This window comes from Parasteatoda tepidariorum, chromosome 3 (assembly GCF_043381705.1).
Source record: "Parasteatoda tepidariorum isolate YZ-2023 chromosome 3, CAS_Ptep_4.0, whole genome shotgun sequence".
Taxonomy (NCBI): domain Eukaryota; kingdom Metazoa; phylum Arthropoda; class Arachnida; order Araneae; family Theridiidae; genus Parasteatoda; species Parasteatoda tepidariorum.
The window spans coordinates 64,707,461-64,730,959 of record NC_092206.1 but is presented as its reverse complement, the minus strand read 5'-3'; the positions used below and the strand labels follow the sequence as shown (position 1 = coordinate 64,730,959).

General features: G+C 30.4%; 1 protein-coding gene across 1 annotated transcript in view; it reads right to left on the bottom strand.

Annotated features, from left to right (window-relative positions):
• The window catches only part of LOC107445683 (rifampicin phosphotransferase), a 57,022-nt gene that overhangs the window by 6,123 nt on the left and 27,400 nt on the right, over positions 1-23,499 (bottom strand). The window contains exons 18-29 of the mRNA XM_071178748.1: positions 21,580-21,651; positions 20,116-20,222; positions 18,623-18,695; positions 18,056-18,160; positions 16,257-16,424; positions 13,325-13,459; positions 13,169-13,253; positions 5,591-5,679; positions 5,417-5,476; positions 5,238-5,330; positions 4,096-4,155; positions 1,728-1,831 (exon numbers count right to left, since the gene is read on the bottom strand). Coding sequence (XP_071034849.1) covers positions 1,728-1,831; positions 4,096-4,155; positions 5,238-5,330; positions 5,417-5,476; positions 5,591-5,679; positions 13,169-13,253; positions 13,325-13,459; positions 16,257-16,424; positions 18,056-18,160; positions 18,623-18,695; positions 20,116-20,222; positions 21,580-21,651 — 1,151 coding nt within the window. The remainder of the gene's footprint in view (positions 1-1,727; positions 1,832-4,095; positions 4,156-5,237; positions 5,331-5,416; positions 5,477-5,590; positions 5,680-13,168; positions 13,254-13,324; positions 13,460-16,256; positions 16,425-18,055; positions 18,161-18,622; positions 18,696-20,115; positions 20,223-21,579; positions 21,652-23,499) is intronic.

Sequence of the window (23,499 nt, the reverse complement as noted above, 5' to 3'; positions counted from 1 at the left end):
AATTTTGTTGATATCCGTAGCCAGAATTGGGGTTTTGATACGTAACGAGTTCTGGTAATATGTGTATGTGCGAAAAACAAGTACCTTTCAAACCGTAGTTTGTTTAGATGTGGGTCTGTTAGAACCAGTTTGAAGCAATTTATGTTTGGTTTAATTAACTTTTCAAAATGAAGTCCACGCTCTGTCTATTGAGTAAAACAAACTAAAGTTTATTTTCAATTAATTTATAATTTCTAATTAAACTAAATTTTACTTTACAAGGAATAAACCTTATTAAGTGGGAAAATATAATTTAAATCAAGATTTTTTTCTTCACTGGCTCGATAGCTCAGGGTGAGTCTTGGCCTTCTCGGAAAGTTTTTTCCCAACAATTATTTCACCTGCAAGCGTTTCCCTGTTTTTTTTCAGCAGTACCAGTAGATTTCTATCTAAGCCAACCTACCATCTCAAATTTGGTTTAATTATTCTTCGAGTAATCTCTCCTAATGACGTCATCTGTCAATTTTACTCTCTGCCATTAAATGGATTATTTATCTGACTATGGGTGATATAGTTCTACATGTTCTCTTCTCAGCCACGTGTCATTTTTTTTCTCGCTTATACCACCGGAAAAAAAAACCTGTTCCAGTGTTTTACGTGTTTGCGTAATGATGAATCATCATCAAAAGATACCAACAATTGTATTATTTTGTTTAAGATGTTTCTCCGAGTAATAATTTTTAAATTATCTCATTACTTTTTCTAACATTAGGCTGAAAAAAAAAAGACTTGCTAAAGTATCCTTTGGTTAAAACTGTTGTTAATTTCAACTGTCTCCGTTGGATTATATTGTATTTTAATTCTAAATTTAATTTCATTTAAAATGTAAATCAGAACAATCTAAATTACTTTCCATTTATTTCAAATTCTTTCATAGTTTTTATAATAAAAGCATTGTTATTGGTGCTATTGCAAGCAGTTTTAAAAATGACTAAAAAAGGACGTATGTCCTTTCTAAATTTCCTTAACTTCTCAATAATACATAGAATGTTAAAAAATTTGTTCTATTATGAGGAATTTCACTTTCTAAATTCTCTTCGATACTCTACAAATGTTTATTTTAATTTTATTTTACAAGAGTGGTAATTCTATTGAATAAAAGTTCTTTATTATTAATTGCTATAAGCATTTTCATAATGTAAATGTTCATGTTACTAGTTTTCAGATTGAATCACAGAAAACTGGTGACTGATAGAATCTTTTAGTTAACGATCTGGATTTTTCGCCCTCCCCCAAATAAAACAATATTTATTTACACTTGATTATTTGAAAAGTTGGCTGCACAAGATTTGGAAAAAGCAATAAATCACATAAAACTAGTTCATGATAGAAGTTTTTATTTGAAGATCTGAATTTTTTGTCTGAAAATCCTCAAGATTTATACTTTTGATAGCGCAGGATTGTAATAAAAGATATCAAACCTATTCTCAAGTTTTCTGATAACTCGACATGCTAGAGGGTTTTCTTACCGTAATATTTCGTACGCTCACGTATGCAATGAGGTCGCAGTGTTTAGTTATCACAAACTACTGCGTAGGTTGTGATAAAAGATTACGTAAGATTCATGCGTAATGATTCATACGTGAGAGTACGAAATCTCTCTACAAGATGCTTACGATAACTTACAATTTTAATTTAATAGCATCTGTAACTTTTCAAAACTGTACGTATTTATGGAGCATATTTACCTATATATGCCGGAAACCGGTGCTTTAACTTTTGAAATAGCTGTTTCAACAGTCATTTCTTCTTTGTGTTGAGGATTCAAAATATTTGGAGAAATCACCATGCTCTGTTGGCGTAAGGAAAAAATATCATTTGTTATGTGCTATAAATGAATCATGAATCTACAACAATACCAACATTAAATTTTAAGATAAACAAAAGAGTTTCTTATCCTTAAAAAAGTCAGTAAAATAATTTCTTTTGAAAAGGGTGAAATTGCTAAGTACTGAAAGAAAATTATCTAAAATATTGCAAACATAAATTATGCACGCGGAAAAGTTTTTCTAATTTTCAAACTCATCGGAAAAGCATTGCAACTTTTTTCAGAAAGAAAAATAATTAATACTAACATAAGAAACAAATAAATAAGTATATTTCGGAATTGAGAATAACTTCCGCATTGAAATAAAAATAATCCACTTAATTTTACACAAACGTAGGGTTTCGTAGTAAGACGTATAGTACAGTCAGAATAACTAGTGTTAGGAACTATGTACAGGAGTGAATAAAAATCACCATCAACAGTCTAAAAATTATAGAAATGACTTCAAAAACAATAGAATTTTTTTGTGGAATTATTCTGATAAACTTTGCTAAAACCTAATAAGTCTAAGATGATTGTTTTCAAAATTATAATACATTTTAACACATAAATGAAGAGAATCATTTAATGTAAAATTAAAATTATAATTTTTATTTTATTTTTGTAATTTAATTTTTTAGAGAGCTCTTATCCTCACTGCCACTATGAAGATAGAACATTTTCAGTGTGCCATTTTATGGAGAAGGAGGAATCAGAGTGCCCATTTATATTGGGATGTATTTTCAGTGATGATGGATATATCAGGTGAGGTTGGAATTTGTGTATTGGTATAGTGGATTAATTGAAGATATTGACAAATTGAAGATTGCGATGAAAACAGAAGGGTGATGAAAAGAATACTTGAACTGGATCATATTTAATAAAAAGGCTTTTATTTTATGTATAGTATTTGTAGAGCTCGAGATACAAAACTAAATATTATCCATAAATTTCAGTTGAATCAGTTTTGCATAGTAATATTAAAATAGGTCAGGCCATGGGAGACAAATCCCCACGACCTGCCTAATCAAAAGCCAAATTAAAAAGGTACGTGTAAATTGTTCCCAACGGACACAGAAGCATTGGTAGGAGATCCAAAATTGGCGATTTATTAAAATATTACATAGCCAAAACAAAGCCAACCAGCCTATCAAAATGGGTTTAAAAGAATACCTTGGCGATCACGAGTCGCCAACAAATTTATGTGAATTATTACAACCATGCAACCGAAACATTTAGCCGTTGGAAAATTAGAATAAAAAGTTATAAATAGATTTTTGTTTTCGATTAAAGGCGACAGTGAATATATATGTCTGCATAATAATGAAATAAAAAGAAAGTATCCGTTACATTGATCTGGAAGAGAAGAAATAAATATTTTATGTTCATTTAAAAGATTAAGTTTTTTTGATTTATTTTTAAATGTAATTCTTCTATTAATAAAAATAAGCTTAAGTAATAAGAGATATTTAAAAGATAGAAAATAAATATGTGTATGCCAATTGTGGCATCACATATATCCCCGCTGAACACAGAAAAAAAATATGTATATATAGTATATATATACACATTTTTTTTTCCAATATTGTTACAATATGATCTTTTATGTACTGTAACTAGCCGACCAGCCTGTGTAGGGTAAGAGAATTGGCTTTGCATCAGAAAGGTTTGCGTTCGAATCCCGGGCAAAGCATGGATAATCTTTCCTTCTCTGTACTATATGTTCTTACTGTGGGAGCAACGTTGTCACACTTAATATGGTGCCCCTGAAAGAGTGCCCAACAAATCCTACCTTCAGATGCCTGTGTGACGGAAGGTCATTCTCCAGGTGGCAATGAAAAAAAATTCTACTATAACTACAGATAGATCTTTATTAATCGATAGCTTTCCTACTAATCAAGTAGCTAACTTTTTTGGAATAGAGGAAGTGGTAATTAATGAAATTCTATGAAGTTACATTAATATTTTGGAACAAAAAAACGGCGGAAAGAAAAGTTTTAATTATTTTTTTACCCGGGAAAGTCTTAATTTTTCCTAAAATTAAAAAAAAACGTTTGTTTAATTTTAATTTTTCTCCCATAAATATTTCTATATTCTTAAAAAAAATTGACCAATCCCGTTCTTTGATATGATCACAATTAATTGTCAAATTTAAGCATATATGTTTGTAATAAGACATATGAGCTTACTATTTTTACAAATACATTTCTTAATAAGTTTCTAAAATATTTAAAACTCAATAAACGTACCTGAAGAATTGGCATTAAGTTTTCTGGATTCATACCCCAAGACTCAGAATAAATATCAAACTGAAAACAAAAATTTTTTAGATCAATTTATACAGCATGTTTTCAATTTTTGCATTTAATATAATAAATTAAAAAAAAAAAAACTTTAAATTTATTTTTTCTTCCCTATTTATGTCTCTACATCATATGTGAAACTTTCGATTACTTAGCTAACTAAATATGTCAAAATTAATTTTTTCAAATTGAATAGCTCATTACGTAAAAAATTAATTTATTATTCAGCGTGGCATAGTATGATTTATGGGACAAAATGCTTAAATCTCTCAACAACTTTAGGGTATCTGATTTGGCTTTTAATAAAAAAAAATTATAACAAGCAACGTTGGTTAATAGGTATATAAAAAAATTATTCCTTGAAGACTTTACAGCAATATGCATTTAAAAAAATATGAAATGACAAATGCAGAGTATTCCGTTAAGAACTCCCTTCATATAGAAGACAGAAAGTTGTTGTTGTAGTTGTAGTTCCTTTACGTCGCACTAGAGCTGCACAATGGGCTATTGGCGACGGTCTGGGAAAAATCCCTGAGGATGATTCGAAGACATGCCATCACAATTTCGAACCTCTGCAGAGGGGATGGCACCCCCGCCTCGGTAGCCAGACGACTTGCAAGCGAAGCCGAGCACTTTACGGTAGAACAGTTTAACAAGAACCAATACCGCACATTCTCGGTCCTCACGCAGACTGATCCAAGTGGTTAACCACCCGCACACTGACCACAACCAGTGATGTTTTGGTGATCTGCTGGGAACCGTGTCTTAACGATCAGTCCACTGCGGGACAAGACAGAAAGAATATTAAACAGAAGGGATGGAAAGGCCATTACCTCTGAGTTTCCACAAGCAATCAAACAGGTTTTGATAATTATCAACTCGACTTCTTCACTAGTGAGTACACAGATTTCGATTGTGTTTTGTATCCTTATTACTTAAATACTAATTCACGAACCAAATTTTTATAATTTTTTGGCAAGGATTTAAAAAATATACATCAATGTCTTTGTTTACGTAACACACCTGTGTATAACAAAAGGAGGGAAAAAAACTGACTAGATTAATTTATTAAGTAAAGCCATTTTTACTTCTTTAATACATCTGTGACCATGCTTTCTTAAAAATTCTTTGAATAGTACGCCAGCAAGGCTTGTGTCGTTTTCAAGTACATTATAAGCCATCTAAAGATAAATATAATTAAATGTAAATCATTTAATGGTTTTTATCTAGTGTATAGGAAATCAAACAAGAGAAATAAATATTTTACGTTTGGTGATAATGATGAAAATGTGGATCCATGTTGCTTTGCTATAATTCGAGCTAATTCCTGGAATTAGATTAAGAATATAAATAATTGTAACTATCTCAAAGTTTCTAAATAATTATAAATAAGAAAAGAGGAATTAAGTTATTATTTATAATTTCAACGCAATATTCTTACTTGTAGATTTTCAGGAACATCTGCACTTTCTACATTTGCACAGGCTGATAAAAGGGTTGAAAAATCGCTATAAACTTCATTATCCCAATCTGAATGTAAATCAGTATAATTACTCTTAAGTACTTTTAAAAATGTAATAACAATAGCTATTTAAAACATATCGGATACAAAGTAAAGGCTGATTAAAATGATTTTTGTAGAAATATTGCCACGCGAATTACACGAAATAACTTACAGAGCCATCTATCGGCTAAGTTTTGAATTACGATGTTGTTGATTATCTTAGTTGATCAAATGTTCAGATCAGTGAGTTACTGCATAAGTTACTCGTTACTTTAAATAGAGAGTTCACTTTTACGTAGCTTCCCACACATTCACATGCGTATGTTCTTTAAAATACAATCTTGGTTATCTACAATGTTGACTTAGAACATAAGTATATAAGTAAACTTATACGTGATACTACGTGAAAGTATAAAATCTCTATATTGAAATTTGAAATCCGTGTTTTTTTAACCATACCGCAGTTTGTGTGGAAGATTGTACACGAGGTTGTTTCTTTAATGAATTATAAATATTATAAAGACAATGAATTATGAAAACTAACATATTTTTTTATTTTATTGAATTCCCGATTAGAAATGGTGATAGAATTTTGTCCCCTTAAAAACTAGATATATTTTCTACAACTCATGCTTATCTTTTAGATAGGAGGGGAAAAAAAGGAAGAAATCTACTTACCGTCTATTCAATTCGCTCCCAAATACTTTTACTAAGCTCCTCAGTTCAATAAGAAAGTCTTAATTAATAGCATAAAAGGAGTAAAAAAAATTTTTTTTGAGCAAACATACTCTGTTATTAGGTTTAATTTAGTCGTTAAATACCGTGATAAGTAAACAAATAACAGAATAAAATTTTTTGTCAGTGTAAATTTATCAAAAAAAAATCACTGACAAATTGTCATTCTTCCGTTTAATTTTTAAACGGTGGTAAGATAGCGAATTTTTTATTAATTTAAAGTGGGACTTTTTATTAATTTAAAGAGATTTTTCATCACGCAATGAATTTTTATTCCAGGCATGTTTGGGAACTAAACACTGGGGGTTCCACGTTCGGCTGACCACCTGACCGGAACATCTGCTCCTGCACCCCAGAGCCCAAGGTCAAGAAAACTGAGATGGGAACAGTAGGCCTTGCCGTCGCGGGCAGTGCTCTGTCCATCCTAGGATTTTCCAACCTGAAGGTGGGGTAGAGGGTTATAACAATAGATGTGATCCATCAATGTGTCAAAGGAGAAAATGTATTGTTATGAATGGATCTTTGAAGTGGGGACTCTTGAATTTTAACAAATGTCTATCGCCAAGCATTTGGCGAACGAAACATCTCTTTAGCAACCCCTAAAGATTATACCACCACGTGTTGTCAATATAGTATTTTTAGCAATCAAGATGGAAATATTTTTTCATAATTCAAAATTTGGAGAATAAAAATCCTGAAGCATGAAAAGTACCTCCATTATTTTCATGGGGAATTGACAGCTTGGTTTTGTATCAGAAAAGAAAACGGGTGTAGAGCATAAAACAGCAATTTTTTTGTTAATTACTTGATGGTTCATTACACTATCACTTCGTTTAACAACTCCTATACATCTATCTGAATCATTTTAGTTTTGTTTCTTCCTAAAAATCGATTAAAAAAAAAGATTTTGTTTTTAAAATTCTCGTTACTCTTTTCAACACATTTTGTTAAGATTTAATTTTATTTGTTAAAAATTTATAAATATAACTTTCTATCATATAGCTGTTAAAATTACTAAATGTTTAAATTTCTTTTGAGCCGTTTGTATTTTTAAACGTTTCGATACAAATATTAACTGTTAACAGCATCAAATCAGTGTTTTATTAAAATGTTTCAGTTTTTGTGCCTTTTGACATGAAATAAAGTGTTAGTACTCGCATCCAAAATGAAAATTTCGAGAAAAATAAAGGAATGGATATAATTTTAAATTAAATAAAAGCGAAATTTATAGTTTTCAGAGGTTTTAGAAACCTATAATAAGTAATGAAAATTAACAAGTTTTTTAACACCCTAAGCCAGATGCCAGAAAATCAAGCAATAAGCTTGGAGCTTCCACCAATCACTTAAGTTGTTGTTTTTAGGAACTGGAAATATTACTGGAGGTATGATGGTTTTTTTTATTAAAAAGAAAACCTAATTATTTCTTTTATGGTTTTTTGCTATAACTTTAAAAATATTCAATGGAATTAAGCAAACTTTTTGTTGCAATTTAAAATTAATTACAAATGTATTGATTTAAAATTTAAAAAAAAAATGCAAAAAACTGCGCAAGATATGAGTATTTCAAGTAGTTCTTTTATGCTGCGCATGCGCTAAAAAGGAATTTTAAAAAAAAACTTGATCTGATTTTATAAATTCAAAAAGTTTCAAGCAATTCAGGCCTCGTAGTCCATCAAAGAAAAAAAAGATCGCGTCATTTTTTTTTTTGAAACAGTATACATACACTATACTATTTTTAAAATTAACTAAGATAAAACACAGTTAATAAGATTAATATTTTAAAAATATAAGTTCAATCAAATTTTTGGGAACAATAATTTACTAGACTTTTAATATTACTTAATTTTTTAAACTATTCAATTTTATACAATATGACTTTGTTTAAATTTGACAGTAAAATATTGTGTTTTAAAAACATTATCAGTGTACAGAATTACATAGAAAAAAATATTTAATTGTAATTAATTAGTATAAACATGATTGTTGTAGAATATTTCTTTATAAAACAATATTGATGTAATTTTAATTTTCAGGAAAGATAAATTACCACGGTAAAAAAGAGAGATTGTTTACTTTTTCTATTAAGAATACTTTTGAGCAAGATTAACAATCAGTGGCGTGCAAACTTTTTTTGACTGGGGNNNNGGGGGGGGGGGGGGAGGCGATGCCAAGTCCCGATTGTCCGATGCAATATTTTCAAATTAGTTGTATAGTTGTATATATTGTTATTATTAAATTTATCTGTTTCATAGTTTTCCCATTTAAATTAGAGAAATAATTAATGTTTGTAAATTTTTTATGTGCGTAACATCAATTTTCTCGTGAGCAAATTTTATAATAATTGAGTGTGCACAAGTAGTTACAGAGTTATACTTAAAAGCTAATAAAGTGTACAAATAATCTTAGGAGATTCCAAAATGTGTCATTTTTCAAACTATGAAACTATTATTCGAAGTGGGAAAAAATCGTTCAAGATTTATATAAGCTAATTTCCAAGCCCAAGCAAAAATATTCTTTGCCGCTCATTCACTTAAAATTAATAAATAAAAACTAGAGAATAAACTAACTTAAGTTTTTAATTTAATAACATATCTATAATAAACAATTTTGTAGGCGTTACTTCCTGTGAATTAAAGCTCTAAACCTAGATTATATTATACTTTTCGCATAAATGCTATGTTTGTAAAATGAAAGCCGAGCGAAACACCCTACACAACTTTGATTTTAGTAATTGGAATTTCATAACGTTTCAATTTTAATGGTTTGAAAGTAATATGTTGACCTTTGTTAATATGTTGAGAAAAATTGTACACACAGTTATAAGACTCATTTATACAAAGAAAATTTAATAGAAAATATAACTTTGTAAGAATAAATATAATTACTTAACTTTAATTAATAATAGTCACAAATGTATAGAAGAGTAAAATATGCAAGTATTCATCTTATTTTAAGATATATTATTAAATGAAAAAAAAAAAAAAAAACATTTACGCAAAATCGGCAAAATAGTTTGGGAATATTTCCAAAGCCCGATATCTTTGAAATTTCTGTCCTCAGTAACAGTTCAGAAGTTTTGTTCAAATTTTGTTACTTGAAATTACACCATTTAAAATGACATGAAATTTTTTATACTCTACGGTACAAAACTTTTCCCAGCATAAATTAAATAATAAATAATAATGACTTATCTATAATAGAATGTTTTGCATGAAATTTTTGGAGAAAGAGTTCAACAATTAGTGGAATTTTTTATCCGCCTAAACAGTTCCAGATACACCGAAAAATGAAAAAAAAAAGAGAAAATGAAAATAAAAGGACTGGAACTTTGACTAGACAATTGGAACAATGTTTTTGACATGGCGATCACTTCAACATTATGATAGTAGTATATTGTGATATTTTAAGGATTAAAAATCCAAATTCGTTAACACTAAAAATGTTTATTCAGAGGAAGTATATTTTTGTGCTTGAGGTCTTTCTTAATTTAATGAAATAGAATTTCTAATTTAAAATATCGCCTGTTCTTCTTTGCCCAGGGACTTCTTTTTTCTCTTTCACTCAGAATCTTAAAATAAATTACAATTTTTTATGTATACTTTTATGATTAATATCATTTTTGCATATTTTTAGCTTTCAGAAATTATTTTTAAGAAATAACTTGTTTTTCGTACATACATTTTAAAATTCTAAAAAATTTACTTAAATAAATTTTTGATTGACTAAATAATATAGTTTTATCATTTTACTTAAACTAAACAAAAACAAATTAATTATAGAACTTTTAAAATTGGATATGATGAATTTGAAAATTGATGATAAAACAACATGCCTCATTCGTTATTTAAGTTAATTAAATAATAAAAACAACAATCTTAAAGCCAAAAGAGTTCTATTGATATTGTCTTTCAAAGAAAAAAAATTAAAAGTAGCTATTAAGAATATAGGTCATCAAATAAAACCAAAATATTTTGATTCAGATTATTATTATTATCCGGTATATAGAACGACGGGTATGATGGAATTAAGTGAGACACTGAAAATTGTATTTCGTAGGTTTGATAACATCAAAAAATGGATTTAATATAAAATTAAGACTTTGATGAAAATATTGCTCTGTCTATATATAATTTGGTTACCATATGACATATGATATAAAATGATATATCAAAATTAAAAAGAAGTAATAACATTTGGAGCTGATTCAATTAATAAAGTTATTAATTATTACTGTTATTTTTTAACTTAATTTTTCAGACAATTTTGGTAAATATCTGTATTGTTATATTGATTTTAAAGTTTATAATACTGGCACATATATCACTTATGTGCAATGGAAGCATCTAACTTAAAATTAAATAAATAAAGTAATCATAAAAAGTATAAAGTAGTAATAAAACAAGTCATGAAGTGTCAATTTTATAAAACTTCTTGAATCTGGTTAATATATTGTTAAAAAAAATGAAATAACTTATTGGTTTCAAATCGAAAGTTTTCAACACGTGATATAGAAATTAGAAGAAATTTTAGGTCTTCATGCATCAAATGTGCTCGCCTTTTAAAAAAGTCACTATTAAGAAAAATATTCACAGTTATATCTTTAACGCTGAGGTAAAAATAAAGTTGCGTTACGCTAGTGTGTGCAGGGTCCTAAAATATGACAATATTTTAAAAAAGACTACATTTGGAATATTTTGCCTATTGAAACTTCTGATCAGAATGACATGTAAATATATGTATTCACAACGTCATACAATTATATATAACTATACAATCATGGCACGGGATTATTTTTTTTTCTTTGAAATTCCAAAGCAAATATCACATCAAGGAAAAAAGCATAAAATTTTTTTCCTTAATAAAAAAACTCCTTTTTATTTCTTGTCTTGACAATGAATTTTATTTTCTTAACAGTAAATTTTATTTGCTTCGAATTTTTAAAGTGAAAAATAAAGTAAAATAAATAAAATTTAAGCAGGTTTATGTATAGTATTTTTCTCATCTTGTTGCAGTTTAATTTATCTAGATCTATATCGAAATTGTCATTTTTAAAACGGAAAAAAAAATATTCAATTGATAAAGAGAAATATTCACATTTTTAAGAAATGATAAATTACAATAGTTTTGATCGGATTAATTTTTAATCCTCTATCAACAGCATTTATAACTTCATTAAAATTTTTCAAAATTAATTCTTTAAATTCAGAAAAATTATTCATGAAAACTTTTACAAAGTTAATTAGCAGAATTCGACTATCCTATAAAATTAATAATTAATCATCTTAGAAATGTATGAAGAAAATTTTTAATTTTTACACTGCAGTTCTAAATTAAAAAAAAAAAAAAAACACACACACACATTAAGAAATATTTTTCATGTACAGATATTTTGACTGCAACATTTTTGTAACTACAAATCATTGAAGACGACTATTTTACAAGTCATTCATGAGNCGCCATTTTTTTCGCATGTTCTTAGCTGCAAAATTTTTGTAACTACAAATCATTGAAGACGACTACTTTACAAGTGATTCATAAGAAGGCGGCCATCAGTTTCATCCATCTAGATTTGGCTTTATTTCGCTATTCTGGCGCACACGCTTAAAATTTTAATGCGGCAGTCGATCTTGAGCTGATAGGAGGGTAGTTAANAGTTATACACAAAATTTGAAAATGATTTTTTTCACGCAATGGATTTTTAGAAGGTTGCCATCAACCTTGAAAATTAGCATGTTGCAATGATGTTGTATGGTAATATATTTTCTCTTTGTGGAAGATTAAGTTTTGAATTTGAAAGACACTTATCGATCAAAAATGGAAAGCTTGGATTACGACGGGTGACGAATTTTTATTAAAAGTACTCTGCTGAATAATTTAATGAACATGTAAAAATAAATAATCGTAGGTATCATTTAAATACTATGTAGGTGCGTGTTATAACACGCACCTATACATTACTGAACAATCAAAAATTGAGTATCTAAATGAAAGGAAATTAAATGAATAAACTTGTTGGAATATTACTTCAATTCGACACATACCTTAGTTAGGCGAAATTGACTTTCCGACAAATGATCCCTGTAACAATAGAGAGATTTTGCAAAGCGTTACGGTTTCAATTCTAATGTTAACGCTAACCTAATTCTAATGTTAACTCTATTTGAACATCACAGCGCAGGCGCGGTAATTTCCCTACAAATCGCAGCTGTATGGTTAGCTGTAAGGTTAACGTAGGACAAACTCCCTTCAAAATCGAACAAAGGATAGGGTATACTTTTTGCTATGTACACTAAAGCAAGAAATTTGTATAAAGCATAGGTACATAAATGACCATACAGTAGTTTCAGTTCTATGCACAAGAAACTTCCTCAGTGTCACTCAGTCAATAAATGATCACCAAATGATAAATTAAATATCTAAGTCAAAGGGAATGAAGTGAATAAACACGTCGAAATATTATTTCAATAAGACACATGCCTTATTCAGACGAAATTGACGTCATGACAACTGGTGTTTAGATACTGAAGTAGGTTTTTGTTCATAGAACTGAAACTATGTATGTCAACTTATGTACTTTCATTTGTGCTTCATTCATGTTGTGTTTTGCTTTAGTCTATTCTAAATGTTCTACTTTATTCTAAATGTTCCATTTTGTTCTAAAAATCTTACCTACGCTTGATATATATCTCATGTTATGAAACAATTTTTTTAAAAATACATATTTTATTTCTGTATAATTTCGCAATAATTTAAAACATTTTATGAAAGAGTTTGTCTTACCTTTTTTCTTTCTTGACAAAATGTTCAGAACCCATAAATTGTAAAATGAAGACAGGAAAGTTGCCATTCCGTGCACATTAGTAACCTGAGAATAAAATTTTGATACGTTATTTAGAAGGAATATAAATATAACGAATTATTTTTAAAAATCTTTACCTCATTAATAAATTTCATCTGACCCATAATTGCATTCCAAGTCTTTTCTACAGATGTGAAACTTTCTAAGGGTAGTTGATAATTACGAAGTTTTTTCTCGTACTGTTCAGCCCATTTTGGAACTAGATATGCAAACTGAAAAATAAAAAATAAGAGTTACTATAATAAAGTCGACACTCGATGTAACGACCCCTTTTGTCCGATGTTATCACGTGAGGTCAAATGTGAATTCACAAAATTACCAATACCAAATTTTCTGAAAATTTTTAAGAAAAGGAAAAAGATTCGACCATCTACTGTCATCAAACTGTTCCCGTACTCCGAAAGGTACGGGAACAGTTTAGCGGAGGTACGCGTTCTTATGCGAAATATCTTACAACAAATGAAAATTTCAAAAAATTTTATTTTGAAAAAAAAGCTAGTCATAAAAATTTACCATTACGTATTTTTGCATTGGCTATTTTTTGCTGAGTTAAGAGTTAATAATTAGTGGTGTCAACAGCCAATTGTAATTTTTAACTTTTGTGCAATTTTTTTATCATAGCAAAAACAATATCATCCTTCTCACTGATGCAAATAAACTTATTAACAAAACTTTGTAGCAAAAAGGAAAAATAAACGTATTTTTAAAAAATACATTCATTATTATATTAGTGGTACGCAGCGTTACGAAAAATTTAGAAAGGGTACACTAAAGTCAAAAGTTTGGGAAACAGTGATCTAGGACAAGAATTTGGGATAGAATCATGCTTCTAGCATTCAAAGGATATTCAAGGTGTTATACATCTAATGTGCGGTAACATTAAAAGAAATATTGGCACACATAATTTATTTGAAGCTTTTGCTGTATCGAATGAATCTTTTGTTTAATGTAATCGTTTCGTTTGAAAACGGAAAAAAAATTTGATATCTATTTTCAAAGTGATTTTTATGGGATTAAAAAAAGTAGAACTAAATTTCAGGCCACTATATTGGAAGGAACGGTTTAGTGTTGGCTTTCTAATTGGCACTAAAATAAAATTACGTCTATCGGAAAAGATAATAGTTGAAATCTATCGGTCGTAATAATGGGAGGTCGAACTAAAGAGAGTAGGTTGTATTCAATCCTGAATAATTGTATAGAAGTTTTTTATTCAAGAGAAAGTTGCTTGAATTTATTAGGGAGGAGGACGTTACTAGTACAGAAAGAAAAATAAATAAATAAATACATAAAATCTGAAAATTAAATAAATAAAATTTTTTTAACTGTTAACACAATGGAGTGTCTTAAAAATGAATGACGATTTAAAAATTGCGAATTAAAAAAAAAGAAACACGATTGAAATGTTCAGTTTGTTGTGTTCTGCTTAGGAATTCTCACAAATATATGTATTCTCACAAAGCTACATAATTAGTTACAAATATCATTAACAGATGGCGCTCATGACGAGAAAACATTATAAAAGTGATTTCACATGTCTGGCTGCAGCAACCTTAATAATATGTTATAGCAAGTCATTTTTCTAATCAAATTTTATCAAAGTATCGTGTAATCAAGTTGAAAAGGTGGGATAACATATTTCAACTTAATAAGGTAGTATGTTGATCCCCGTTGATCATTTTACTATAACACGGGACAAATTTGCTACAACCTTAATAAAGTGTTATATTAAGTCATGTTGTTACTTTTCGGGCCTGGACCAACATGGAAAGGTTGAAGAGATCCTCCACGCTCCAATACGACAAATATATCAGAAAGAACATCAGCCTGAACCACTCATGCCTTGCCATTATTGAGGAACCATTTTTAGCTGTAAAACCTCCGTCTACCGTTAAGATCAATTTAGACCTGCTGGAACCGTGTCCGAAAGAAGAATCACAAGAAATCGTTAAGAGAAAGAGCATGGAAACTATTGTCAAGCTTTCTAAACCTGACCTTGTCACCGCTTACACTGACGGCTCTTCCAACTCAGAATGCAACAGAGGAGGTACTGGCATCTTCCCTCTCCTCCCAGATCCAACATAGGGTCGCAGCCGGCAAAGTCGCCCCCAACTTCACTAGCGAACTGATCGCCATTAAATCCGCTCTTGACCTTTACCTCTCACAGGCATCATCATTTTCTCTGACTGTAAATCTGCCCTGGAGGCCATTAAAGGGGGTAAAACGAGACTCGTCCAAGACATCAACGCGCTTCTGTCTACCATTGTCGCCAGGGAGAAAACCTGCACCATCCAATGGGTCCCCGCTCATGTTAACATTGAGAGGAATGAACAAGCGGACTTCCTCGCTAAGGAGGCTAGAAATATTAATCCCCCTCCCATGCAAACCACTTGCTTCGATGCAAATGCCGTCACAAAACACCAGCTCTGCGGCTGACTTCGGAAGAAATGGTGCCTTCCGGAGCTTAATCTTGACCGTGAAATCACCACTATCATCAGCAGATTGCGGAAGAGGCACACGAGAGGTATGAAGATCATGCCCGACGGCTATAGTACCTACGCAGATTGCGCACTGCCCATGTGCTCAGCTGGATCCAAGGCATCTCTTCAGCTGTGTCTCTGTTGCCTCGACCCTCTTCAACATCGACCTCAACTACTGCCATGACACCATTTATTCCGAAAAAGTCGGAGATGTGTCCAGGGCTGTGCCTTTGGTCCCATTTAACTTGTACTTTTCTGCACTTGTCAAACGATAACAACAACATTAAGTCATGTTACTGATCAAATTTCAGCAAAGTATCTTGTAATCAAGGTCACGAAGTGCGAAAACGTAGTTCAGCTTAATAATATATTATGTAGGTTTCTGTTTCCTTTCAATTTGATCCCTAAAATCGTGTTATCAGGTAAGATAATATGGTTTAACTTAGCCTTTTATGAAGGTTGCAGCAAGTTTAAAAGATAATATAATTGAGCATGTTTAAAAATTTCTCATAGTGCATTGAAAGGGACATACCACAAATATATAGGGAAGTCCAATTAAACGCTGTATACGTGTCATGTATCCGTGTTTCTTTATTCCAGCTTTATGCATTTCCTCAGTTCCTATTAGTCTTCCAAACAAAGCTACTTCGAATGATTTCTGAAAATTGCTGATCTCTTTGTCATTGGCCCGAAATAAAACCTGAAAATCAACGTAGTGTTTCGAGTTAGTACATGTATGCAGCAAAAAATAATTAAAAATGAAAAATTATTTAATTAGAAACAGGAAGTTATAAAAGAATTTCACTTGGATCGTCAGAAATTTCCAGAAATTAACATTACAAGTCGACTCAGAGTCGACTTGTAATGTTAATTTGTGACAATTTTTGATGGTCTAAGTAAAATTCTTTTAGTCGACTCTGAGTAAGAGTTTAAAGCTTTTACTGTTCAACGCTAAATCATGTTATTATGTAAATTTTCTGCAACCTCAATAAGGTTTCAAAAGAATTTGCATGACAATGCGGTTTGTATGAATTAAATAAATAATGCTAGGAAACTGAAGCGGTAAGATATTACCTGATCCAAAATTTAGTTCGCTTCAAAAACATACAAATTGAAAATAACAGTTGACATGTTTCAAGTGCTCAAAAATAGGTGCCCATTTTCAGACGTGAAATAATGGTTTATAGGGTACTAAATTAAAATATATTTCCGTTCAAAGAGGACTACAATATTGTCTAACACAAAATGGTTTACGTTCCACTAGGATATGGTTCATCGTTACAACGGATTTAGGTTGCAGATATCATGGTTGATTATGTAGTGTGTGGTCCAGGACATGAACATATTTCTTATGCTGTTATTTTTAACTAAAAATCTGATTTGAGACTTCAAAAAATGTAGGAAACATCGAATTCTTATAATATATTATTTATTTATTTATTTCTTTAAAATATAATCCACTGACTATTCTTACAAAGATTAACATATTCTAAAATATAATAAGAATTTTATAATGTTTTACAAAATGTTGCTGATAATATAATGCTGCTTGTAACATTAAAGTTATTAAAAAAATTTCAAACGTGTTTTTGCTGAAAGTAATAGATTTAGACTTAGAGGTTGGGCAGCTCGAAAGAGCAGGACACGTCGATCTGAGGTCTATTGTACCCAAAACCTAAATTATGATTAACAAGAAAGCTTTATAGCGAAAAGAAGTTCGGTAAACAGACAACGTCTTGCAGTTCCTAAACCTTAATGCAATGCTGCCCCAAAAGCTTAAATATTTGAGCAGAATAGACCTCACAATCATGTGTCGCGAAGTCTCCTCTTCAAGATGAAAACCTCGACAAAGGGAATCAGATTCAATACCCATAATGTATAGGTGTCTCCTGAGGGTGCAGTGTTCAGTGAGAAGACCAATGATCTTCCTCAAACGGTTCCTGTTTAGATTAAGGAACTCTTTTTTATGTACACTAGGACAGACACGATTCAGCTCTTTAGCTTGTCTATGACCATCCAAGTTGCGCCATTGCTCATGGGCAATTTTGCCATAGAGCTTAAATATAGATGCCCTGAATGATGGGAGAGAGATACCCAAGGCTGGTTCAGGGTCCCAGAAAATCGCACTAGAGCTAACCCGTGCTGCTTCGTCAGCCAGCTCATTTCCAAGAATGTCCATATGTCCAGGTACCCAATGTAAGTATACCTTGCTTGCTGAAAGTATTAATGTAATAAGATTTTAGAATCTATTGTTCTATGATAGTTTAACACGTTTCAGTATAACCTCGTATTTTGGAATTAATCGTAGTAATTTAGGTTTCGTATACTTACATTAATGATATTTAATGCTACTTGTCTGTGAGTGACTGGAAGAATATGAAACAAATATGGACAAAAATCTTTCTCGGGGGACAGCTCTCTGATGAACCGATTTCTCTAAATCAAAACAAAAATTTAAATTGTTACAAATTGGAACAAAAGATTTTTCATGGTTGAAATTATGTAAGAAAGTCTATTTTAGAGAAATATTGAATGAAGATTGTTTAAAAAAATATGAAATTACACTTCGTTCTAATAGTAAGTCAATATTTAGAAACTTGTGATATCTATACACTGCTACTGATGTCTAAAATATTATTTCGAAAAATATTACTTTTCACTTTTTTTCCCTACATAAACAACACAGGTCAGCATATAATTTAGGTGCACAATTTTTAAATTGATTCTAATTATATAGCGGATTAAAGAAATGAAATGATATTTACTGTTTTTACTTTTTAAGACTCAACTTAAAACTGTATTATTTTTAATTTTGTTGCGAAACCTGGAATTCCCATATCACAAAATAATTACAACGTAAAATAATTACAACACAAAATAACTGCAACAAAATCTCACCAAACTATAAATGTCGTTATTAGCAGTCACTGTTGAAATACCCAAAGGCGACATTGCTCCCAAGTAAACTTCTCTGAAAGAAATAATAATGCATTAAAATTTTTTGACAAAGTTTAAAATTTTAAATAGATTTTATGGTGGGATCAGGAGATAGATCTCTCTCAATAAGGTGACCCAGGTTTAAACCCAAACGATGGCTGGTTGTTACGAATTTTGCTCCCAAAGTGCATGATAAAATTTCGATAGAATTAAATGTTGGCGCATCTTTTTTTTCATTCAACAACCTATGTTTAAACCTATATAATGATGTATTTCAAGTGTATTTCAAGCATATTCATAAAAATCTATTTCAAGCAAATAATTTTTAATTCGTTCGCAAATAATAATGCATGTTTGAAATATTCTCTGACTTTTATTTCATTTCCTTTTTTTAAATGTTTAATTTTTTTATACTGAAGTATAAAAACACGTTTTGGAAATTATTATTTTTTCTAATAATAATTTTCATTTAATTTTGAAAAAATATTCGACATTTCTTACATTAATAAAAATTTCTACTATAATATAATCTACAATAAATAAGTATTAATTGACGTGAAGAAAGTGCAACATAACGAAATAATGGAAGATTTTGTTTGTACGCACAGTTAGAAATTTCTCGAAAAAAGTGGTTAAAGAACAACTAATTTAATTGTTATTTTACCATATTCTAGCAAAACAGTCAAGTAACCATAAATTAGATGGAATTTAAAACTGTTAACTATTTATTAACAGTTTCCACTCAATATTGGTAAACAACTAGAATTATATCGCACCAACGAGGCTCACCTAACGAAGTCACTTAGTTTCTTGCAACTGGGTACATATTATAGTCCAGATGGCTACTCTGTCAATTTCATGACGGACAGCGATGGCACATCAATATTTGCTGCATTCTCTTCAATACATGAATGTTTCCAGTGTCCTGCCCTTCTTAATTTGAGACCCTGGACTATTAGAATACAATACTTTCATTCAAGCATAGATGGTAACTCCATAAATTTGCTTAACACAAAAAGTATAGTTTTTTCCCATCTATTACGATAGGTGAAGCAACCAGATTAACTAATTAAACCATATTCCACCGCTCATTTGATCATTGCTCATTACCAAACGAAATGCCTACATCTAATGTCCTGTTAAAAAAATTTTTACGGTTTTGAAACCATGCTAGTTGTTAATGGTTAAGAAACTATGTAGTTTTGTATTCATGTTTCTTTAACCACACTAACTGTAAACGGTTTCAAAACCGTAAAGGTAAAGAATGTTCTTTACCTTAGAACACTTTACAGAAGAAGACTTAAGAACACTCTACAGTTACTTAAGAACACTTTACAGTTAATTGGTTGGACAGACTGCTGCTGGTTATTTTACCGTAATTTAGAATTAATATTCTAACAGCGCAGGACTTTTTGCACAAGTTGAAGAGTTATAAAATGAATTAAGGAACGTACCCGACGTTAGCTCTCGTCCAGTAGTCACTACATGACTTCATCGGAGTATCTTGGTCATGTGTCATTTCAAATTCCGTTTCAGTATGCAAAGTTGTAATAGGCCTAGCCTAGTAAAAAAGTTGCAATTAGATTTTTAAAGAAAATTAAAATTAAAATTAATCAAAGGGAAAACATAAGTACGTTGTTAATATATAAATATGTTATATAAAGAGAATATATAAGCCGAAGAGCCATTGCATTATGACCACCCTCCATCCATAACAATGAGCTCGCCCAGGTTTTCATGGTTTCTCGCCCAGGAACAATATTTTCATGGGGCACATTAGGACCCATAATCCTCATAGAACAATCCCTGACGTTTGTAAGCTACTTGAACATAGTTGCAGACCAGGTTCACCCATTCATGGCAACAGTTTTTCCTGCGAGGGATGGTGTTTACCAACAGGATAATGCACCATGTCATAAGGGTAGAATCGTCATGGATTGGTTCGAAGAACATTCCAGTGACTTTCAAGTCATGTCTTGGCCCCCAAACTCACCTGACCTTAATCCAATAGAGCATTTGTGGTTCTACTTGGAAAACCAAATTCGTGCTGCCACTCTACCCCCTCGCAATGTGAGGGAATTGCAGGACCAGTTGGTGAGCGCTTGGTACCAGATACCTCAGACTACCTATCAGCATCTTGTGGAATCAATGCCAAGGCGGGTGCTAGCAGTTTTGAGGGCTAAAGGGGTCCTACAAGTTATTACCAGGGTGGTCATAATGTAATGGCTCTTGGGTGTATATTTTACTATATACAATAAAGTTACTAAAATAACCAAAAAGTACATTAGCATTGATAGATGCATCGATTTTTCGGAGTCTGAATGCAACAAATGCAACAAATGCACATACTTATTTAAATATATCACTAACTCATTGGTGAATAAAAATATTTAGTTCTTCCGATAAATGGCAAACCGACAAATGATGAAGCACACCAGGCATGCATTTTATACAATGGTGGCATTTTATGCATGGCCGATTACATGCAAAATAGGCCTCCTTATAGATAGTAATTTTTTATTTCTTCAGAATAACATTTAGCCTTAATAATGACTTTTTTTAAATCATTTGCTGATTAAGTATTTGTAGTTCTATAAAATGTTTAGGTATAACCTACAAAGCCTTGGTATTCTATGGAATGCTGGTGTTTCATACATTACCGATAACGTATGCATAAAAGCACAAATAAAATAGTTATAATTTAATATATTAATATGTTTTTAGTTATGCATTCTCATTTAGTATATTTAGTTATGAAAACAGATAATCTAAAATTCAATTTTATAAAAAGATTAAAAAAAAATAATTTAGTTCAAAAACTGTAAAATCTGTGTCTAGCTTACTAGTAATACTGCAATACAGCATAATTGGCGAGAAAAACTTGGAATGTTTTTCCATAGTTAAGACAAAAAATGTACCTGAAGAAGATATAGCTTATTTTTGTAGCAAGCCCATTCTATATCTTGAGGTGAACAAAAGCAGTTCTCAACCTAATAAAAAAAAAGATATAATTGTATGTTAAAAAATACATTACATTCATAATCAACTGAATCCAGCTGAAGAGCTGGTTTCAGTTTCGCATCTGCTAATTCAATCCAACCAAATAAATTATAAAAGCCTCATTTTATTTCAAATTCCGTAATAATTGACTATCAATTTCAAAATCTGATACAACAGTCTTGTTCATTGAAAAGAGAAGGGTATATTTTAGGAAACGTAGGAACACTGCTGCAAGACAAAAGAATATGACTTGCCATAAAGCGCCGTAATGCCACAAAATAAAAAAAGAAAGCATAACTTACCAATCCGGGGGATTTTAAAAAGATAAAAATATGTCTATGCTGATCTGGTACTTTTATATGGTTCATTATATTTGTGAGAATGAGAAAGAAATTCTAAATATGTCAAATAAAATAATTGAAATTTCTCATAAATAACTAAAGTGCCTGAAATTTTAAAAAATTAAATAATAAAAAAAAAATTGTATATTTAAATATATTTTTATTTTTTAAAATCTTTTTTATGCTTTTTACATATATAACTGAATAAATTTGTTTTGCATAATAAATAAAACACATTTTGGCATGTTATAATTACTTTTTCGACAAAAACAAAACATTGAAGTGCTTTTTCTCATAGATGATAATTTTGTGTTTACATCTTAATTAAATCTCTAAGGAATTTTTCTATTTAGATAAAGCTTTGAAGTAAACTTTTTTATCTTAAGTATAATGCACTTATTTAAACTGGGCATGGAATAATTTTTTGATGTATGGTAAAATATCAGCGAGAAATGTTGCCATATGCTGTATGGCGAAGGTGTACCATAGCCTATGGAAAAATATTTCGTCATAAACTGTAGCACATCTTAGTTTTATGGCAAAAATTGGCCGTATCAAAAAATGCCATAGGATATTCCTATGGGGTTTTGTCTGTGGTAAAATTTTGCCATATACGTATGGCAAAATTATGCCATACATGTATGGCAACAATTTGCCATAGAAAATGCCATTGGATATTCCTATGGGGTTTAGCCAATGGCAAAATTTTGTCATATACGTATGGCAAAAATTTGCCATATAAAAAATGCCATGGGATATTCCTATGGGGTTTTGCCTATGGTAAAATTTTGCCATACACTTATGCCATATACGTATGGCAAAACCCCATAAGAATATCCTATGGCATTTTTTATGACAAACCTATGGCAAATTTTCCTAAGGGTTATATCTAGAAAAAAAAATTTCGTTTTAGGAATTTTTTTAAAAAAAAATCAATACTCTTAGGAAATTTTTGTTCAAGGAAAAAAAATTGAAAATTTTTACTTTTTCTGTCTGTGAAAAAAAAATTTTTTTTACGCAGACTTTTTAAAAGTAATTACTTTCAGAAAATTTTCTTTCCGAGGAAAAAATAATATTTATATGCTCTATCTTTTTTTTAAAAAACAATACTTTCTAAAACAAGTCCCTCAAAGCATAAAAAGGAACTTTTTCTTCAAAACAAAATTTCAAAATCTGATAACGCCTTCTCTTATAATTGATAAATCTTGAGGAGTCATGATAGGGCGTGAGTACTTGAAAACCACTCTGTTATAGTACTCTGTTCTGTTATATAGTATTCTGTTATAGTATATATTGCATTTGATGAGTCTCTTCTGCGCAAAAAAAAAAAACAAAAAAAAATATCAGCAAAAAAACCCTTCTCTTATAGTTGAGGAGGTGGAATATCTCGGATCCCCCTGAATCCTTGGAGCAGACGGCCCCCGTATCCAACTACTTATGGGAGCAGAGTATATTTTAATAGAGATATTGTTTCGAATAAATAAATCAATAAATATA